General features: G+C 38.9%; 1 protein-coding gene and 1 long non-coding RNA gene across 2 annotated transcripts in view; both read right to left on the reverse strand.

Annotated features, from left to right (window-relative positions):
- LOC148115265 (uncharacterized) overlaps window positions 1–12,420 on the reverse strand; it is a 32,487-nt gene extending 20,067 nt beyond the window's left edge. The window contains exon 1 of the long non-coding RNA XR_015732801.1: window positions 12,225–12,420. This is a non-coding gene — a long non-coding RNA (uncharacterized LOC148115265). The remainder of the gene's footprint in view (window positions 1–12,224) is intronic.
- On the reverse strand, window positions 9,055–12,229 carry LOC148115266 (uncharacterized). The gene has a single exon (XM_087888522.1). It carries the CDS (start codon window positions 11,734–11,736, stop codon window positions 10,696–10,698), a length of 1,041 nt encoding a protein of 346 aa, XP_087744648.1. The 5' UTR covers window positions 11,737–12,229; the 3' UTR covers window positions 9,055–10,695.
- Window positions 12,421–22,906: the final 10,486 nt, after the last annotated feature.

Consider the following 22,906-nt stretch of genomic DNA (forward strand, 5'->3'; position numbering starts at 1 on the left):
CCCAAGCCACAGCAGTATAAGAAAGGAGCCAAGGGTAATATACAAGAACTTGAAGCCATGGGGGGTGCAAAGCCGAAGACTACTGACTCGGAAAATCTTCGGCAAATGTGCTTGTCGCTTCAAAAAAGTGTACATGACGATTAAGTTTTTATCTTGGAAAGTGAATGGATTAAACTCACCACAGAAAAGGAAGAAAATATTTAATTACTTGAGACAATTTAATAATGATATAATTTGCTTACAAGAAACTCATGTTAGAATACAAGATCAAAAATATTTTTGATAAATTCAAGATTAGGAGCACATTTTATAGCTTCAAATTTGGAAAAAAGAATGGTGTGGTTATTTATATAAATAAAAGACTGTCAGCTAAAATTATAGAAGCAGATGATTGTGGCAGGTTCATAGCAATTGAACTTTATACAGCAAATGGCCCAATTCTGGTGATCGGAATTTATGCTCCTAATCAACAACAAGAAAATTTCTACAAAACTTTGCATTCTAAAATATTGCAATGGGACTATAGATCTATTTTAATTATGGGAGACTGGAATGGAGTAATTGATTCTAAAATAGATAAAAAGAGTTTGGCGAAATCAAGGATTAGATTACCACAGACTTTTTTTTGATATGAAAGAAGATTTGGAATTAAAAGATATTTGGAGAATACATAACCCAAAAGAATTGGATTTTACTTTCTTTTCAGATAGATACAGATCCTTTTCTAGGATTGACTTTATTTTACTATCAGCTGATTTACTTGTAAAAACAAAAAGAACAAAGATTTTTCCAAGGACTTTAACTGACCATAGCCCGGTATGGATAGAAATTGAGATGGGAAAGAGTGAGAGAAGATCATGGAGAGTAAATGAAAATTTGTTTAGATACGAAAAGAACATAATAGAACTTAAAAAGCAGATGAAAGATTTTTTTGAAATGAACTTGAATAAGGGTACCCCTATTGAAATCGTGTGGGATGCGAGTAAAGCATATATGAGAGGGGTATTCATTCATATGAACTCTAAACACAAACTAAATCGACAAAAGAAAAGATCTGAAATGGAAGCAGAAATAAAGAATAAAGAACAGTTACTTATAAAAAACCCAACAGATGAAAGAATACGAGGAGCTATAAAACTTCTGAAAGATCAATTTCAAATGCTTATGGCGGAACAAACAGCAACAAATTTACAATTTGCAAAACACAACACATTTTGCAACGCTAACAAACCGGGCAGATGGTTGGCTTATATATTAAGGAAGAGGCAGAGTACACAGATCATTGACAGTATTGATAGTGGAGGGAAGGAAATTTCTCAACAAAAATTAATTAAAGAAGTTTTTGTAGATTATTACACCAAATTATATGCTAAAGATGATACACAGAATGGACTTATAGAGAAATATCTAAAAAATAAAAGAGTCACAAAAATTTCTAGTCAACAAAAGGAGAGAATGAATCATCTTATAACAGCTGAGGTGATTATTGCCGCAATTAAACAATTGAAAACAGCTAAAGCACCAGGGACAGATGGCTTAACTGCGGTGTACTACAAAACCCTACAAGCAGAAATGATTGAACATCTTAAAGATCTATTTTGTAGTATAAAACAAGGGGGTAAAATACCCCCATCATGGAAAACAGCTTATATTCCATTGATACCGAAAGAGCAAGTAGGTCCTTAAAAACCTGAGAATTTTAGACCAATATCTCTTCTGAATAATGATTATAAAATATTTGCAAAAGTATTAGCCAACAGGTTGATGCCAGTTATTCAAGAGGTGATTCATTGTGATCAAGCGGGATTTATAGAAGGCAGATATATGAAGGATAATGTAAGGCAAACTATAGATTTACTGGAATATCTTGAGAAGAATAAACAGATCCCTGCAGTGCTGGTTTTTTTGGATGCGGAGAAGGCCTTTGATAGAGTGGATTGGAATTTTCTGTTAAAGACTTTAAGAAAGATGGACTTTGGGGATCAATTTATACAGGCGGTCTCAGCAATTTATCAAGAACAAAAGGCACAAATTATTATTAATAGAAGTTTGACAACAAATTTTAGTATTGAAAAAGGAACAAGACAAGGTTTTCCGTTATCCCCATTGTTATTTATTTTAACATTAGAAGTCTTGTTGAATACAATACGGGGCTCGAGCACCTTGAAAGGAATAGTGATAAAGCAAGAGGATTACAGAATAAGGGCATTTGCAGATGATCTGGTTGTTACCCTAACACAGCCGATGGAATCAATAATCCAGATGAAAGACATTATAGAACAATATGGTATGGTATCAGGATTTAGACTGAACCAGAAAAAAACTAAGATGATAATTAAAAACATGACACAAGATCGAAAACAGGAACTTGAAAGCAAGGCAGGTTTTGAGATAGTACCAAAGTTTAAATATCTAGGAGTTCAGGTTGCAGAATCAAATATGAAACTGTTTCAAAATAATTATGAGGTGTTGTGGCGAGAGGTACAGAAAGATATGGAGACTTGGAAAAAACTGCAGCTGTCTCTGCTTGGAAGAATAGCAGCAGTTAAGATGAATGTGTTGCCAATATTTCTTTTTTTGTTTCAAATGATTCCGGTGCTTAAAAGTGATAAACAATTGAAAGAATGGCAAAGTGGACTGAATAAGTTTGTCTGGAACGAGAAAAAGCCAAGAGTCAAACTGAAAATTATGCAAGATGTTCCAGCAAGGGGAGGTCTTAAACTTCCAAACCTACAATTATATTATGAAGCAGCAGCTTTGATGCAAGCAAGTGATTGGTTTGGAAGGAAAAAGACTGGAATATTGAATATAGAAAGTTTTGATCTTGAATTTGGTTGGCATGCATACTTATTTTATGAGAACAAAGTGGATAAAGTATTCAAAAGCCACATACTTAGAAACTCTTTGATGAGAGTTTGGAAGAAGCACCGACTCAAATGGGATTACAAAATACCGTTATGGCTGGATCTTGGTCATATCATGTGGAATACAAATATAATGTCACTCGGGGGGGGGGGGTTATATAAAGAAGTTCTTTTTACAGATGCGGGCAGATGGCAACTGAAGACTTTAGAAATGCTGTTGGAAGAATGGATTAATTTAACTTGGTTACAGTATATTCAACTTCAATTGAGATGGAAAGAGGACCAAAAAACTGGTATAATGATGCATGAAGAAGAATTGGTTAGACATATAAAAGAGAAAGGTCCAATGCATATTAAAAGGGTTTATAATGTTTTGTTAGAAAGGGATTCAGAAACTGAATTGGTTAAAGATTGCATGATAAAGTGGGCACAAAATTTTGCAGAACCAGTGATGTTGGAAATATGGGAAAAAATATGGATTCAGAATGTTAAGTTTACACAGTCACAGAATTTGAGGGAAAATTTTTATAAAATGTTTTATAGGTGGCATTTAGATCCTAAGAAATTATCGTGTATGTACCCTAATGTTCAACCAAAATGCTGGAGATGTGATTGTCTAGATGCCATATATTACCATATGTGGTGGACTTGTAAGAAAGTGAAGGCTTTTTGGATAAAAATTTGGTGGGTTATGCAGAATGTTTTGAAGAAAAAAATTCAGTTTTCTCCACAATTGTTTTTATTGGGTATAGTTAAGGGTTTTACATTGGGCGAAGTAAAGCTGATATTATATATGATAACAGCAGCGAGATTACTGATAGGTCAATATTGGAAAAATGAAGCTATGCCCACTATTGAAGAATGGACTTTGAAGATGGCCAGCTTTGCAGAGATGGCAAAGATTTCAGCATACTTAAAAGATCGGACACAAGAGACTTATGTATGGGAGTGGAAAAAGTGGATAGACTATGTGCAGAATAAATATCAAACTAGGAAATATCAGATAGCTTTTAACTGAAAGTATTATATAGGGATAGAATAATCGAACTTTGTGAAGATGTGTGAAAAATATACAGGGGGTGGAGGGGTTCAAGTTTTATAAAATGTGATCTTGATATGGATTATATTTTGTGGAAGTCCTGGGGGGGATGGGAGGGCTAGGGGGGTTAGGGAGGGTTAGGGAGGGTTAGGGAGGATTAGGGGGGGTAATTGGGGAGAAAATGTTTTTGTAAAACTTTTTCAATAAAAAAAAAAGGAAAGGGAGGGATTGGGAGGCAAAAGGACAGTCTTGTCCGCGTGGAGTCATGATCCGGTGGCTGAGCTCAATTAAAGAAAGATTTCCTTAAAGATTGGCAGTTTGGAAATTCATTTAATTTTGAGATAGCACCACAGTCTGACATAAAGTATGTTCTGCCCGGGTTTACTGGAATCACCCTGAATAGGTACCGCACTCTTGGTAAAATATTCATTTTGATAGTGGCAATTTTACCTTAAAAAGATAACTGGAGTTTTGTCCACTTTTCCAAGTCTTTTTCTACTTGTTTAGCCAGTTTAGTATAATTGTCTTCCTTCAGCGTCGATATTTTGTTGGTGAGCCACACTCCTAGGTATTTGACCTTTTTTGTTGTTTGCATTCCTAGCATATTTTCCAACTCTTTTTCTTGGTGTTTGGTGAGATTCTTTGTTAAAATTTTAGTTTTTTGTTTGTTGATTTTCAAGCCCGCCACTTCTCCATTTTGCTGTATTTTAGTCAGTAATTTTAGTCCTGATTGTAGCGGTTTTTCTAAGATAAGTACTATGTCATCGACGAAGGCTTGCAATTTATATTCCTGATTTTTTATTTTTAATCCCGTTATTTCTGTATCCTTTCTGATTTCTTCTAATAGTATTTCCAAGGTTAATATAAACAATATGGGGGATAGGGGGCATCCTTGTCTCACCCCTCTTTTTATGTCAAATTGTCCTGTTGTCTCACCATTAATTAATATTTTTGCGGTTTGGGTACTGTATATCCTTTTAATCATCTTTACAAATCTTTCTCCAAATTTCATCTTTTCCAGTTGTGCAATGAGGAATGTCCAATTAAGGTTATCAAACGCTTTTTGTGCATCCAGGAAGATTAAGGCTAGCTGTTTGTCCGGTCTTTGCTCATAGAATTCAAGGGTGTCCATAATTGTTCTTGTGTTATTTTGGATTTGTCATCCGGGGATGAAGCCATTTTGGTTGGGATATATATAGTGTTTGATAAAGGTTTTCAGTCTCTGTGTTATGATGGATGTATATAGTTTATAATCTACATTGAGGAGGGAGATTGGTCTGAAATTGTTGATTTCAGCAGGGTCCGAATCTTGTTTTGGAATTAATGTGATTATTGTCTCGTTCCATGATTGCGGGGTTGCATCTTCCAAAAGTGCATCATTGAATACTTGTAGTAGGATACCATCTAGCGATTGTTGAAATGACTTGTAGAACTCCGCTGGTATGCCGTCTGTTCCCGGTGTCTTATTGTTTTTTTGTTTCTTCCTTTTTCTATTAATTCTAACATAGAGATCGGTCTGTTCAGTAATTCAATGTGGTCTTCTTTTAATTCCTGTATTTTTAGTTTATTTAGGTATTCTTTCGTATCCTTTTCTCGGATTTCTTCTTCTGCGTATAAGTTTTTGAAGAATTCCTTTGCAATTCGTTTTTTGTCTTCATTATTCTGGTATAAATATCCGTCCTTGTCTTTTAATTGCATTATCTTCTTTTCTTTTTCTGTCTTCAATTTGTAAGCTAATCACCGTCCAGTTTTGTTTGCGTGCTCGAATTGATTTTGTTTGGTCATTTTTATTTTCCTTGCTATCTCTGCAGTTGTAGTCAAATTCAATTTGTGTCTTGTAAGGTTTATTTTTTCTTTAATTTCTTGGTTATGTGGGTGTTCCTGTAGTTCTAATTCATATTGTTGTAGTGTTGTCAATAAGCTTTGTTTTGTTTGTTGTTTATCTTTCTTTTTTTGTGCAGTATAGGCAATTGTTAGGCCTCTAATGTATGCCTTAGTTGTGTCCCATAGATTTTGCAGACTGGTGTGTTCTTTAACATTTGTTTGGAAAAATAATTTCAATTCCTTTTGGATCATTTCCACATATTGCTTATCATTCATAAGGTCTCTATCCATCATCCATCTTCTCTGCAGTTGGTGGCCCTTCCATATTATTTCAATCGGACTGTGGTCTGCCCATGAATTAGTTGCTATTTCTATTTTTTTTGATGTCTGCTCTAAGTTCGAGCAGAATTTATTTCTTAGTGATTTTTCTGACCTAAGATATAAGTGTCGATTTATTCTGGAATTAGACATTGCAGTTTCAAAAGCATTAGAAAACAAGGGAGAAGAAATGCAGACGAGTTATTTACAATGAGCTCACTCTCACTTATAATACTCTTTTAATTACTATATTGTTTACAGCAGGACTTCATATAACCCTCTAATTACAGCACAAAAATGCTTCCCTAGCCATTTTTAATCCTTGTGATATTGTCTTTTCTCATCTCCAGCCTCTTGGGGAGGCAGCCCACAGGGAATTGTGAGGAAGCATTCTTAATGTACTGTGTGTGTGAGTGGTATTTTACTCAGGCCATTTCTGGAAAAATGTTGTGGGCACTTCTAGAAGAATACTATATTCATTTTTTTTTATTTTTTTTTTATTTTTAACATTTTATATTTTAAATTACTAACATTACAAACAACATGTACAATATTTCACCCTGTGCTATACATAAGAAAGGAAGATTTGGTTCTTCGGATATATCCTCATGATCGCCAAAATCCACGTTCTCGGGGTACAGGTACCGAAGCATCCAATTTTCCCAGCGCATAGTCCACAAATGGTTTCCAAATTTTCCAGAAAATGTCTTCTTTATAGTCACCATTTCTAATTTTAATATCACATGTCATTTTATCATTTAAAGCTAATTTCCACATTTCACAATACCATTCTTCTATTCTAAAATTCACATCTAATTTCCAATATCTGGCTATTATAATTCTACCCATTATAATCATAATTCTAATCAATTCTTTCTCATATTTTGTTGGTTCTATTTCCTTAATTAGCAACAGTAATATAGTTTCTGGTCTCAATATTATTGCTTTCCCCATCATTTCAAATATCATTTCCTCCAATTGTTGCCAAAACTTTTTAACTTTATCACATTTGTACCACATATGTTCATAAGTCCCTAATTCCATATCACATCTCCAACATTGTTTACTAATTTTTTTATCCATCAATGACAATCTTAATGGAGTCAAATACCATTTCCAAACAACCTTATAATTATGCTCTTTAATCCTTACAGATAAAGTCTTCATAATTCTACTCTTCCAATTCACGTTCCAATCTAAATCTGATATTTTAATATTAAGTTCTTTTTCCCAATTCATCTTCATCACCCTTTGTGGTTTTCCATCAAAATTTATAATCTTATATATCTTACTAACGAGTCCCTTTAGCCCAATTTCATCTTTCATAATTTGGAATACTAAATATTCAAATTCAGTTTTACTTCTACTTATCGAACAATTGTCCCTTACCTTCTTAGTCCATTTTTCTATCTGTATTTTTTCAAACCAGCCTAAACCCAATTTTTCAATGATTTCTTTTTTCCTCCTTTCATTTTCTGAAGTTTTTAACCAATCTATTATAGTTTGTATATTTTCATCTTCCATTACCCTATCACGACTTATATTAGTTTTAATCGGCCAATTTTCAATTGTCTTCCCTAAGAAAATTATATCTGGAATTAAAATTTTAACAAATTTGTTCCAAATTTTACTCAGTCCCTTTAACCAATAGCTATTAATTACACATTTTGATTTTGCTTTATCTAAAAACCATGTTGAGCCAAATCTCTTGATGTCCTTTAATTCTAAATCTCTCCAATGACTATCTTCTCCTTTAAATATTTTTACCACAGTCCGAATAGCATAAGCCCAATAATAATTGAGTAATTTGGGGATTCCTAATCCACCTTCCTTTTGATTTTGATACCACATTTTCTTCACTAATCTAGGTCTTTTCCCACCATTACAAAATTTATCCAATTTCTTCTGATATCCTTCAATATCTTTCTCTGTCAAGTTTAACGGTAACATCTCAAATAAAAAATTAAACTTTGGCAACAACATCATCTTACACATTGCAATTCTACCAAACCAAGACAACTTTATCATTTTATATTTATCTATCTTTTTCTCAATTTCATTCATCACCACATCATAATTTAATTTTTTCATTTCTTTAACTTTGAGTGAAAGTGTTATGCCCAAATATTTCAATGTTTTTTTAATCCTTATCCCAAGTTGTTCTTGCATATTCTCCCACTCCTTACCATTATTATTCATTAATAATTCCGATTTTGACCAATTTATTTTCAAACCTGTCATTTCCTCAAATTCTTCCAAATGCTTATGTATCCTTTTCAAATCTTTCTCTATATCTTTCAAAATAATCAAAGTATCATCCGCATACAGATTTATCTTATATCCCTTATACCCTTCCAATTCTTCATCTTTTTCTATCATTTTAGTCAAAATTTCCATAACTAATAAAAATAATGTTGGAGACAGGGGACATCCTTGTCTTGTACCCGCTTCCAATCTTATCTCTTCTGTCAGCCTTCCATTCACCTTCACTCTTGCACTACTTTTTTGATACAGTTTTGAAATAACATGTATAAACTTATTACCAAAACCTAGTACCTCAACAATTGTTTTAATAGTTTCCCATTGTACAGAGTCAAAAGCTTTGAAAATATCTAATGATATTATACCTATTTTATCAGCATTATATTCAGCAACATCTATAATATTTAATACTCTTCTGACAATATCACTCATGTATCTACCCTTCACAAAACCTACTTGGTTATAACTTATATATCTATCTATAAATCTACTTAATCTATTATTTATAATGGCAGTAAATATCTTTGCATCTTGATTAATTAAAGAGATGGGCCGATAGGACTCAATCCTTTCTAAGTCTTTATCTGGTTTAGGGATTATAGATATCACCGTTCTGTTCCATGACAACGGAGCTTCTCCACCATGTAAAATTCCATTAAATAGTTTTTGCAATTTTGGTATTATTATTTCCTTAAATTCTTTATAAAACTCAGCAGGTAATCCATCTTCACCTGGAGCTTTCCCTAATTTTATTTTTTGTATTACTCCATTAATCTCGTCTTGTGTTATATCTTCTTCCATTAAATCTTTATATGTTTGGTCAATTTTCACAACATGTTTTTCTAAATAGCTTCTCAGTTTTCCCCGATCAATTAATTTTTTCGAATATAAATTTTGAAAAAAGTTCCTGACCACTTCACATTTTTCTATTTTTTTATAGCGTCTTATACCCTTATCATCTATCAAGGCTCCAATTTCTCTCTTCTCTCTTTTATTTTTCGCCATCCTTGCTAATAACTTAGAGTTTTTATTGCTAAATTCAAAAAAATTCCTATTTAAATATCTCATATTCTTTTTTACCAATTCTATATCTTCTTCTATCAATTTATTTTTTAGCAAATTTAATTCCTCCAAAAAAAATTTTTCTTTAGTAAGCAAAAATTGATTTTCCAATTCTTTAATCTGGCTTTTATCTTTTTCAATTTTATTTTTATAATTTTTATATTTTCTGCTTGATAACTTGATACTTTCCCCTCTAAACACTGCTTTCATCGCATCCCAAACAATTTCAAATTTAACCTCTCCATTATCATTCAATCTCCAACATTCTTCCCATTTTTTAAATATCCATTTTTTATCCTCTTCATTTTTATACAGTTTTTCATCATATCTCCAACAACTTCCTTTTTTCTCAAAATTAAAATCTATTTCCATCGTAACTTCTGCATGATCAGAATCCTTAAAAATTCCCACATCTATCTTATCCACATTATTCAACAAATCTTTCGAAACTAAGATATAGTCAATTCTTGAATATGTATTATGTATCTTAGAGTAAAAAGTGTACACTCTTTCAGTTCCTTTCACTTCTCTCCAGACATCCACCACGCCGTTTTGAAACATCCATTTATTTAAGGTCCCCATTTTATTTGCTCCTCCACAACGAGTGGGGTTAGTACTATCTATTTTATCTCTAATTAAATTAAAATCCCCAGCCACAATTACTTTCCCTACACTTTCGATTTCCAAAATTTTAGTTATTTTTTCAAGAAATTCTTTTTGCTTCTCATTTGGTAAATATAAATTAACCAGTGTCACTTTTTCCTCGTTAATATTTCCCACAATTATTAAATATCTTCCTTCTTCATCCACAATTACTTGTTCTTTTTCAAAATATACCCTATCTGATATCAATATAGCAACTCCTCTAGCTTTTGAAGTTCCAAAAGATTTTTCATAAATTTGCATACCCTTTATGTACATTTTATTTGAGTCTTCAGATTTCTGATGGGTTTCTTGCAAAAATAATATATCTGGTAAATCTCTTTTAATTTTAAGTTCCAATCGTCTTCTCTTGATCTGATTCCCTGTACCCTTCACATTCCATGTCATTATTTTTATTAAACCCATTTAAACTGTAACTTTTTTAATCCTTTCCCCTCCTCTTCCTTTCTGTGCCCAGATCCCAGCACCAATCTCCCACATTCCAAACAACATTCAACATAGAAGAAAAAAAACAATAAAAAAAAACAAAAAAGGACAAAAAAAACATCAAACATTGAATAACAAACAATATTCGTCCCCCACATCCTCAATTGGTTTCCGCCTCTATAAAGAGAGTGGGGGAGAGGGGACGTGCCAATGGTCGGGTCACTTCTTTCGGGTAGTCTACTTAAATTCATCTCTCAGAGAAAAGGGTGGTAATTTCTCCCCGCACTCAGCTTCCTGCAATTCTTTTTCAAGATCCTTGAATTTCTTATCCGCTCCATCTCCCATTATATCATCACGACTTTTCTTTTGTTCAACCATCGCAGGTGAGATTTCCTTCCGCTTTAGTCCTTTAGGATCTTGTCCTCCAGCAGCCCCTTTTTCTTCTGGTGTTGATGTTTTTGCATATGTTCCACCCATCTTGAGCATTTGATCTTTTATCTCTGTTACGTCCTCATACTTTACAATCAATCCAAGTTCGTGTAAGTATAACACTGCATCTGTTTCCAAAGTAATTATTTGCATTCTTCCTTTATAAAAAAATTTTAGTTGCTGTGGCGGTCTCCAGTTATATTTAATTCCATTGTCTCTCAGAACCTTTGTGATTGGTTTCAAAAAAAATCTCCACGCCCTTTCTTCTCTTGATATATCCGGAAAGACTTGAATAATTTTCTCCTCAAATTTCAAAGCTTCACCCATCTCTCTCACTTTCACCATCACTTCCAATTTGTCACTAAGATTTGCAAATCTGACAAGTACATTTCTATTTAAGCCGTTTTGTCTTTTAAACCCAATTCTAAAAACACTTGCCAGATTTGTTGCTGTAAATGTGATTTGTGTATCCAAGTCATTGAGCCATTTTAAAACTCGTTGTTTTAAATTGTCCACTTTTTCTTCTTGAATTCCACGAATAACCAGATTATATTTCCTCGCTTCTTCTTCCAAAAGACAAATTTTTTTATCTTGTTGTTCATTTTTAAAAAAGATTTCTCCAATTTGCCGATCTATCTTTGCATCATGTGTATGAATCTGCTCAATTTCATCTTTAATTATTGTCATTTCTGCTGTTTGCTTTGCAAAATTTTCATTCATTTCTTGCTTCATTCTTTTAATTTCCAATGTCATATTATCCATACTATCTGACAGTCCTGATATCTTTTCACTAATTTTGGTTAAGGCCACAGCAACTTGTTGCATTTCTAAAGATTGTTGGGTCGCCATTTTTTAATAAGTTTTAATTATCCACTTTTGCCAAGAGGGTCTGTAATGAAGATTAAGGGACAGCAATCCAATATTGAAGCTGAGACAGCTTATTATTGCACTCAAAAGGGCCAGCAATAAAAGTTTATAGTTCTCAATTCAGCTTATGTAATTTCCCTAAAAAAAAAAAAAGCTAACATCCGTTGGAAGGCACTGCCCAGAAATACGTTTTGCCGCTTCAACTCAGGCACTTTCACAAACAAAAGATCAACTTAAAGTTCACATATTCTTCCAAGAGAGAGAAAAAAAAAAACCCCTTCCACCAGTCTTTGATGTTCCGTGCCTTTATCTCACAGCAAAAACAAACACAGATCGCAGTAATAATGAGAACAAAGACAGCTATTTACTCCAAATATGCAATCGCGACTGCCTATCTGGTCACCCCTCGCTCCTTCCACTTTCCCACGCTATGAAAAGCTTCAAAATTTGAGTCGTTCAGGGTGACCTACCGATTCCAAAGTCCAGTCTGCTTGGGCAGTAGCTCTTCCGATACAATTTATAAAATTTTGGTCCTTATCAGTGCATTTCAAACACTTTAATCCACATTTATCTTCCGTAAAATGCCCTGCGAAGTGGAGAAAACGTCCTCACACCACCACGGCCATAACCACGCCCCAGAATACTATATTCATGTCAAAAAAAAGAGAGCGTCCACCAGATAGATTGATGAAGGAGGGGTTCAGGGTAAATTGGGAAGCAGTTTTCTCAATGTACTGGAGAGCAACTTCCTGGTTCACCCATACCTCTCTTGGACACAGTTTAAACTAAGGTGACCAGATTTTAAGATTGGTAAAGAGGGACACCATTGTGGGCATGGCTTATTTTGTGGGCGTGGCTAGCTGGTCATGTGACTGGGTGGCCATGGCTACCTGGTCATGTGACCGGGTGGCCATGGCTATATGTATAGGGACTACTCAGAGGGCTGAAAAAAGTCATTTCTGACAGGTCCTCGCACTTTTGACTGGTCCTCACACTTATGACCATCCTCACATTTATGCCCATGCAGCATTCTTAACAACCATGTCACTCATTTCACAACTGCTTCTCTTCACCATGGTGATAAGACTGGGCAAAAAACGTAAAATGTGAGGACAGTCGTAAGTTTGAAGACTGGACAAAAGTGCGAGGACCAATCAAAAATAACTTTTTCAGCCCTCTGAGTAGTCCATATGCACAAAAGGACTAACCAGAGGGCTGAAAAAAGTCATTTCTGACAGGTCCTCGCACTTTTGACTGGTCCTCACACTTATGACTATCCTCACATTTATGCCCATGCAGCATCCTTAACAACCATGTCACTCATTTCACAACTGCTTCTCTTCACCATGGTGATAAGATAGGGCAAAAAACGTAAAATGTGAAGACAGTCGTAAGTTCGAGGACTGGTCAAAAGTGCGAGGACCAGTCAAAAATAACTTTTTCAGCCCTCTGAGTAGTCCATATGCATAAAAGGATACAGCAATAGAGAGGGATGAAGGAAGGGAAGGGAAATTAGAGTAGGAGTGAGGGTAAGAGGGGGAGGAAGAGAGGAGGAGAAGGAGAAAGGAAGAGGAAGTAGGGAGGAGAAGAAGAGGGGGGGAAGAGAAAGTAAGAAGGAAAGAAAAGAGAGAGGTGGTAGGTTTGAGGAGAAAGATTGCTGTACAATAAAAAAGATGAAAGGGAAGAAAGCCAACCCCAAACAAATATAAAGATATTAAGATAAAGAATGAATGGTTAAACTTTAAAGAATAAAAGAGAACAAATATGAATAAATAGCAGTAATTAGAAACACACATACAAACATACAATTTATTTTCTTTGAACAGAGTATTTGGCCGGTTCACAAATTTAAACAGTGTTTAGTCACTTCAATTAAATTTACAATTTCTATATTTCCTTTTTGCCATATTTATTCCTCATCTATTTTTTTTAAAAAAACCAATATTACCCTTCATCCTCATCTCTAATCTTAATCAAATTCAATTTTTCCCTTCTATTCTATATTATACCCCTTTCCATTGTCATCTATTTTTATATCCATCCTCACATTGTTTAATTATGTAATTATGTAATACAGTTGTTTAATACAAATTCAACATTTTAATATAAATCAATTAGTTATAAAACTATCTTTTTTGTATATTAATCAATATGAACATGAATATTCCAATTATTTCCATGCAATCCAATTTCTTACAAATCAATTAATTATATTTACCAATAATAATAAACCAAATAATTTCCCCCATATATTCCGCTGAACCACAACTTAACCATTTCTGCTTTCAACACAATATACAATTAATAGTATCTCAATTATTACAATTCCCTAGTTAAATACAGCTTTTTTTTCTTTTGTGTTTTAAAATCTTGAACTCTTCTCCTAAATTTCCCATTGTTTGCAGTTTTTCACCTACCTTTTTTGGGGAGGAAAAATAAAAATAAAAATAAATCTCTCTCTGCCTCATTTTGTCACGTTGCACCAAAGATCCTGGTTTCGGTTTCGTTTCTGCAGCTTAGCTAGGGGGGAAAAAAAACTGCTTCAGGAACTCGTTACACTGATTGCCTGTAGGGCGGCCCTTTGAAGCCCCGGGCAAGAGTTTAAACAGTTTTTTTTTCTTCTAGCCATCAGCTGGGGCTAAGAGGCAGCGGGACTCAGGAGGCAGAATGAAAAATCGGGACTTTTTTGAAACGCCGCGGGACGCAGGACAAATTGCTAAAAATCGGGACTGTCCCGCCAAAAGCGGGACGTCTGGTCACCTTAGTTTAAACATTATTCCAGGAAGCCACAAACTTGGGTTCAGAGATTACTTGTTATCTAGGTAGAGGAGCACTGCACTATCCATTGTATCTTGGGCAACTTTAAAGATAGCTAAAACCACCGGCCCAGGCATCTGTATATACTTGCTTAACTCCATCACACGCCACTTTGGTGATTGATTGCTGATAGTTTTTCCCACTGGTGGTTGACAAACATTGCTGGGCCATCTGCCCTTAAATAGCCTTAAGTAATCCTGCATTACTTAAGTGACAAGCATCACTTACAACCACATAAATAAAGCAGATTGAAATTCAGATTTTGGGCAGCATAATAAACTGGTTTACTTTCAGCGGACACAAACCCTGGAGGCACAAACATGGTCCACATTTACACTGAGATTCCCACCCAGATAAATAACAGATCATGGCAGAGATAGCCTTGGCATGTGCACATCTCATCCCTATTCTCTACCTCTACCAGTGGGAATAGCTGCACCAACATTACATTCAGTATTCTTTACTGAAAGAAAACTAGAAAACCGGAAAAGAACTCAGATAAAAGTGAAATCACAATGCTGTACAATATTCACAGGCTATTACAAAAATAAGGAAAAGGTTTCCCAAGTCCAGTCATATCCGGCTCTAGGGTGCAGTGCTCATCTCTGTTTCTTGGCCAAGGAAGTCAGCATTGTCGAAAGACATTTCTGTGATCATGTGGCCAGCATGATTGTATACCATAACATATGGATCCTTCCAGGGGTGGGTTCTAAATTTTTTTACTACCGGTTCTGTGAGCATGGCTTATTTTGTGGGTGTGGCTTGGAGGTCATGTGACTAGGTGGGTGTGGCTAGCTGGTCAGAGTCATTTCTGGAAGGTCCTCATACTTACGACCAGTCCTCGCACTTACGACCCGACTCATTTGTTTGCTTTTAACACTGATCAGCTGTAGGACGGCCCTTTGAAGCCCCGCGGCAAGAGTTTAAACAGTTTTTTTCCCTCTAATCATCAGCTGGGACTCAGGAGGCAGCAATAGATTGGGGGTGGGACCAAATAAAAGGTAAGAATAATGTGGGGGGGTGCTGGGAGGGCGGGGGGGGAGAACCAGTTCGGTGATGTCATATTGTCACCGCTACCGGCTCGGCCGAACCGGACAGAACCGGGAGGAACCCACCACTGGATCCTTCCCACCAGAGTGGTATCTATTTTTCTACTCACATTTACATACTTTCGAACTGTTAGGTGGACAGGATCTGGGGCAAGAATGGGAATTCACCCTATCATTTGGCACTCAGGTCTCGAACCCTGGCTGTCTACTTTCCAACTGACAAGCTCAATGTCTTTGACCACTGAGCCACTGAAGGACTCCACACAGATTGGGTTATATCCATTTTAACATAACCTTGGCTGAATCTTGTAGCTGAAGGTCATTTAGAACGTAAGAGAACTCAGCAAGATATTAGTCAAGGCCACAAAAAAGCAGTGTGATTTTGGGGTTGGCTTTTTTCTGTTAATTGAAAAAGGAAGCAATCCCTTTTTTCAATGTTGTATCCTCTGTGAATTGAAAAAAGAATGAAGATTCTTGTGGTATTTTAAATGCTGACAGATGCCTGGTGCCAGAATCTGGGGGGGCTGCTTTCTTCTATGAACTTTTAAATGAAATTGAAACAAAGCAAAGAAAAATAAAAATGAAGACCAGGGTACCATTGCCTTAATCTGTAGTTCTATATGCTTGTAACAATAATGTTACAGAATAGGGAGAGCCTGAAAACAGTATGGAGTTTTTTTTATTGCTGGGGATCTATGCAACTATTCTATCTACTCCACCATTGATTAATACAACAAAGCAATTGAATATTGCAATAGTCTTTTAATAAGCACACCAGGTAGATCTCTCTCATAGGATCCCAAAAATGTTGGTTAAAGAACAGGCAGTCCTCACCTTATGATTATAATTGAGCCTGCCATTTCAGTTGTAAGTCCTGATGGTCATAAAGCAGCTCTACCATTGATCATTCAGAAATGACAAGATAATACAAGAAAGTCGACCACATCATAGGTTAGTTCACATATGTTCACTATTTAAACTGGAATGTATATATCTAAAAACATTACGCAGATTTACAGATAGAGATCACTAAGTCAGCCCTTTGAGGAAACCAAAATTATGAATGTGAATATTATTGTTATTGAAAGGTTACAATAAAAGAATTTTTAAGTCTGAATGCATCTCTCCACTCCCTGGTTTTATATTCCATAGAACTAGGATGGGGTAATCTGGGACACTTTCTCAAACTCTATTCCTGCTTTGGACTCAGATTTCTCTTACCTGACCATTATCCTGGTTGCTGCTTTTTTCCTGTTCCTCAAGCTATTCTTACAGCCTTCTTAAGACTGATAAAATAAATTATATATGCAAGAAAGTAAGTCAAGCCACAGGTTTGTGTGGATAACATATACTAATCAAAGGGCAGCAACCTATGTTGCTCCTTGATCCTAAAAGCTTGTGTTCTTATTGGCAGAGTAAGGGATAGAGGTTAAAAGACATTCTAAACTGCAGTGCACCTGGGAAGTTGATAATTTCTTGGACAGAATAGCCACAGAGAATAAGGGGAAAAAATCCTTTGGCAGAGAACACATGGAAGCATGTAAGCAAAAAACTGTGAGGATCAGGAGGTATTCAGGGCCAATAAATCTCAACAACTGGGATCATGTCAGCAATCCATAGCTAACAGAACAAACTTTGTCATGGAACATTGTGGAGGTCTCTTGGGCCCTTGTGCATTGAAGAAAGCCAAGGACTAATTTTAGAAAGAAAAGATGTGTTGTGTTAGTGGCTGAATTCCTGCTGAGAAAAAAAGTTGTCTGTGCAAGTATAATGCTTTGAGAAGTGTGTTGTTTTCCAGCTGCCCATATCTGGGATATGACAGTGAAGTTAGCAAGACTATTCAAACCCACTAAAAACAATTTTTTCCTCTTAATCATAATGCACCCAGGAGAGACCTTGAAAAAATTGTAGACCATGAGGTCTTTATTTATTTATTTATTTATTTATTATTTAAATTTCTCTGCCGCCCTTCTCCAGAATAGGACTCAGGGTGGTGAACAGCCAGAATAAAAAACAATACATACAAAATTTAAAAACAATTTAAAATAATTAAATATTATTATTAGGTCTTGGACAGGAAGGTAAAGAAACTGGGGAACAAGTAGCTAAATATGAGCCAGCAGTGTGCAGCGGCAGTCAAAAAAGCCAATGCAATCCTAAATTATATTTGATATAAATCAAATTTAAAAAAAATTGCATTAACAGAGTCCTCCTGGATTCACGGCTGTCTTTAGAAGAGCACCTGACGGCCGTGGTCGGGAGGATTTTCCATCAGGTTCACCTGATTCGCCAGTTGCATCCCTTTCTGGATCGGGACTCTTTAAACACGGTCACTCATGCCCTCGTCACTTCCTGCCTGGACTACTGCAATGGTCTCTACATGGGGCTCCCCTTGAGGAGCACCCGGAGGCTCCAACTGGCGCAGAGTGCGGCCGCGCGGGTGGTTATGGGAGCGACGTGACGCTCCCATGTAACACCTCTCCTGCGCGAGCTGCACTGGCTCCCGGTGGTCTTCCGGGTGCGCTTCAAGGTTTTGGTTACCACCTTTAGAGCACTCCATGGCTTAGGGCCTGGTTATTTACGGGACCACCTGCTGCCAGAAACAGCCTCCCACCGGCCGGTACGCTCTCACAAAGAGGGACTCCTCCGGGTGCCGTCGGCCAAACAATGTCGGCTGGCAGCCCCCAGGGGGAGAGCCTTCTCTGTGGGGGCACCTACTATCTGGAACGAGCTCCCCCGGAGATACGGAGGATCCTGGATCTACGCACCTTCTGCCGCGCTCTTATAATCTTTTTATTTCATCAGGCTGGTCTGGCCTAACCTTTCCCATTCTTTTTTAATGTAAATTTTAATGTAAATTTTAATTCATTCTTAACCTGGGGTTTTAAATTTGTCTTGGGCTAAATTGATTTAATTCGATTTTACTTTTGTTCTTAATTTTTGTATTTTACGTGTTTTATTCTATGCCTGTTCACCGCCCTGAGTCCTTCAGGAGTAGGGCGGTATACAAATTAAATAAAATGAAAATGAAATGAAAACGGACGTTGCTTACCTGAACGTCCCTTTTCTTTGCGCTGCATGTCACTTCATTATAGATGGGATTTCGTCATCTTCCTGTCAGGGACTGAGCGTGGTTTTTTTTTTTTTTTCATGAAATCCTTTAATCACGCCCCCTCTGCTGTCCTTCTCCTCAGTTGTTTCACGAAGTCGCGTGTCGAACCCAGGAGCTGATGAGAAAACAGAAACAATCCCACTGCCCAGGACCAGGCAGCTAACAGGGAGGGATGAAGTGACATGCAGCGCAAAGAAAAGCAACGTCTGTTTTCCATTGCGCTGCTAAGTCACTTCATTATAGATGGGATATACCCAAGAGTCAGGAGTTAAAGGGGGGGAAGCTGACTGGTCCCCTCACTGGACGCTGAAACCACTTGTTGTAGCACCCTGCGTCCGAAAGATGCCTCAGCGGACGCAAAGGTGTCTATTTTGTAGTGACGAACAAATGGAGTCAAGGAAGTCCAAGTGGCCGCCCTGCAAATGTCCACCACTGAAGCCTGGGTAGACCACGCAGCAGACGTTGCAGCACTTCTCGTAGAGTGGGCCCACACTTTACCTGGAACCAGCCTATCCTTAGAGGCATAGGCTAGGGCTATACACGCCTTGATCCAACAGGCCACCGTTCTAGAAGAAATCTTCTGACCCAAGGACGAGGGATGGAAAGACACTAGGAGTGCCTCTGACTTACGAAAAGGTGATGTGCGCGTGATGTATCTCCTGAGCACCCGACGCACGTCAAGTGTATGCCACTGATCTTCCAACTTATGCCTGGGAGAAGGGCAAAAATCTGGCAAGATTATTTCCTGAGATCTGTGAAAGCTGGTATTAACTTTCGGCAGAAAAGCCGGGTCTAATCTCAGAACCACCGTGTTAGGCTTAAAAATGCATAAGTCCTGGCGAATAGATAATGCTGCCAACTCAGACACCCTCCTGGCCGAGGTAATGGCCAAAAGAAAGGTGACCTTAAACGATAAAAGTTTGAGACTGGCCGAACCTAAAGGTTCAAATGGTGGAGAGGTAAGGGCTTGTAGAACTAATGTCAAGTCCCAAGTTGGGTACCTATGGATAATCGTAGGTCGAATATTTGAAGCTCCCTTCAAAAACCCCTTAATGCTCGGGTCAAGAGTTAGCGGGAGAGTGGCTTCCTTGGATAAAACCGTCGATAAAGCAGCCACCTGTCTTTTCAAGGTAGAAGGAGCCAACCCCTTGTCAAACCCATCCTGCAGAAACACCAGGATGTCAGGAATACTGGCCGATGTAGGGTCCACGTGATGCAGACGGCACCAACTGCAGAAGGTCTGCCAGGACGACTCATAAATCCTCGTAGTGGAGGGCCGCCTAGCGGCCTGAATGGTGCCAATCACCCTACCCGGAACATTACGCCTCCTCAGGAGGACCCTCTCAAATGCCACACGGTTAAGCGCAGCCAACCGGGGTCTGGATGTTGAACTGCCCCCTGGCTGAGAGAGATCCGGTCCTGAGGTATTGTCCAGGGGGGCGACACCGACAGGGCCACTAGGTCAGCGAACCAGGTTCGTCTTGGCCAATGAGGGGCTAAGAGGAGGACCTCCGCCCCTACCGCTATTAGTTTCCTTACTACCCTCGGGATGAGGGCTAGAGGCGGAAAGGCATACAGTAGACCCCGGGGCCACCGACAACGGAGGGCATCGTGACCTAGAGCCCCTTGACTTGGGAATCTTGAGATGAACAGAGGAAGCTGAGTATTCTCCGGGCTGGTGAAGAGGTCTACAATTGGAAGGCCGAACTTGCCCACGATGCACTGGAACAGGTCCGGGTGGAGCTTCCACTCGGAGGGGTCTAATTGCTTCCGGCTGAGCCAGTTGGCCCGGACATTGGCAGCCCCTGAAATGTGTTCTGCCCTCAGGAAAAGAACATGAGTCTCGGCCCAGGTCATCAACATATCTGTCTCTGTCATTAGCAAGGGGGATCGCGTGCCTCCCTCGCGATTGATATGGGCCTTGGTGGTCGTATTGTCTGTCAGAACCAGGACATGCTGGTGGAGAAGCATGTCCTGGAAGTGTCTCAAGGCAAGGCGTACAGCTCGAAGCTCTAGCCAATTTATGCTGTTCTTGGCTTCTAAGGGAGACCACAGACCCTGGACAACCTCTGACCCCAGGTGTGCACCCCAGCCCAACAGGCTCGCGTCTGATGTCACCGCAATCCTGTCGGGGTCCTGGAAGAAGCAACCCTTGCTGATTGCCTCTGAGTCCCACCACCTGAGGGACGCTCGTACACTGGGAGGAAGTCTCACCTTGGATGCAGATGTGCCCCGGCCCGACTTCTGCACTGGCAGGAGGAACCACTGGAGTTGGCGACCATGCCTTCGTGCCCACGGCACTATTGAGATACAAGAAATAAATTTCCCGAGCAGCTTCGATAAGGTCAGAAATGTTACCTGTGGATGATCTAGGACATGTCGAACTAAGGTCCTGATGTCGGCTTGCCGTTCTGGCGACAGGTAAACCAGTCCCTCCTCCGAATCTATCAGCGCCCCCAGGTGAGCAATTCTGGTTGTAGGCTGAAGGTGGCTCTTTCGATGGTTTATGGAGAAGCCGTGACGAGTGATGATGTTGGTCACCGTCCTCAGATCCTGCAGAGCCTGTTGAGGAGACTGAGAAAGCAGCAATATATCGTTGAGATAACAGAGAATCCGGATCAGAACCAGCCGGATGGTCGCAGCCACCACCGCCAACAACTTCGTAAAAGTTCGTGGTGCGGAGGAAAGACCAAATGGCATGGCCCAATATTGGTAGTGTACTCCCGCATAAGCAAACCTCAGGAAGCGGCGATGGGCCGGGTGGATTGGCACGTGCAGGTAAGCTTCCTGGAGGTCCAGCGACGTCATCACATCGTTCTTCCGCACACAATCCAGAATAGTCCTGAGGGACTGCATTTTGAACTTTCGGAATAGAAGAAACTTGTTGACAAATTTGAGATTTAGGATGGCTCTCCAGCCCCCCGAGGCCTTGGGAACTAGGAACAGAACCGAATACACCCCCGACCCTTCTTGCCCTGCAGGAACAGGTTCTATAGCCCCTATATCTATTAAATGTTGGATCTCCTTCCTCAACTGCTGATGTTTCTCTGGCTGACGAGGAATAGGGCAGGGAAGGAAACAGTTGGGGGGCCTGGTTCTGAATTCCAAGGTAAGACCTAGTCTCACAGTCCGAAGGACCCAATCCTCGGACGTGGATTCCTCCCACTGACTGACAAAGTGGCTGAGTCGTCTGCCAATGGAAGGTGGGGGAAGCGAGTCATTTGCCTCTCCTTCCAGGTCTGGATCCAGAACCCCTGAAGGGTCGTCTAGAGGCAAACTGGAACCTGCCTCTGTCCCTAAAAGACTGTCTGTCAGCTGGTCTGTCATACCCCTGCGTGTAAGGTCTGGAAGCATAGGACCCACTGGGTCCTGGGTCCTGACGAAAGGGCTGCCTCTGGGAATATGGCGTAAAGCGACGCTCAGTCCTATGGTAGGCCACCGGTAGGACCTTCTTATTATCTTTACCCTCAACTAAAATGGGGTCTAATGCAGAGCCAAACAAATTATTACCCTGATAAGGGGAGGATGCCAATTTCCACTTAGCTTTTAAATCAGCCCGCCAGGGGCGGAGCCATAGTAGTCTACAAGACGTCACCGAAGACGCCATCGACCTAGCCGCAAACTTAGCTGCGTCCAGAGAGGCGTCAGCTGAATATTCGGCTGCAGCTACCATCTTATTTATGTCCTGCTGAAGACACAGGTCATCCGGGGGAAGGCGGTCCCTAAGCTGCTTGAGCCAAACAAGATTTGCCCGATTAAAAAAGGAGGCCGAAGTGGCGGTCCTTACAGCCCAGGCAGCTGCCTGGTGGCTCTTTCTGAAAGCGGCCTCTGCTTTCCTATCCTCTGAGCGGAGCACCTCCATGACATCTGAGGAAAAAATAGTAGACGATGATAAATTTACTACTGGAGGGTCCACAGACGGAAGGGCCAAAAGGCTCTCCAGAGAGGGGTCTACACAATAAATTTTCTTATCGAGCCCAGAGGGGGCAGAAAGGGCCCCCGGGTGTTCCCATTGTTTCTTAATGACCCCAGAAAATAACTCTGGACAGGGAATAAAGTCCTGATCCTGGGAAGGAACAGGAAATAAGTCATTATGAGATTTCTGACTGCCAGTGTCTTGGGCATGAGAACTGGAGATAGAGGCCATGTTGGTTGCCAATTTAGCTTTACGCAG

Source organism: Pantherophis guttatus, chromosome 2 (assembly GCF_059756535.1).
Source record: "Pantherophis guttatus breed Tessera chromosome 2, ASM5975653v1, whole genome shotgun sequence".
NCBI classification, from domain to species: Eukaryota; Metazoa; Chordata; class Lepidosauria; order Squamata; family Colubridae; genus Pantherophis; species Pantherophis guttatus.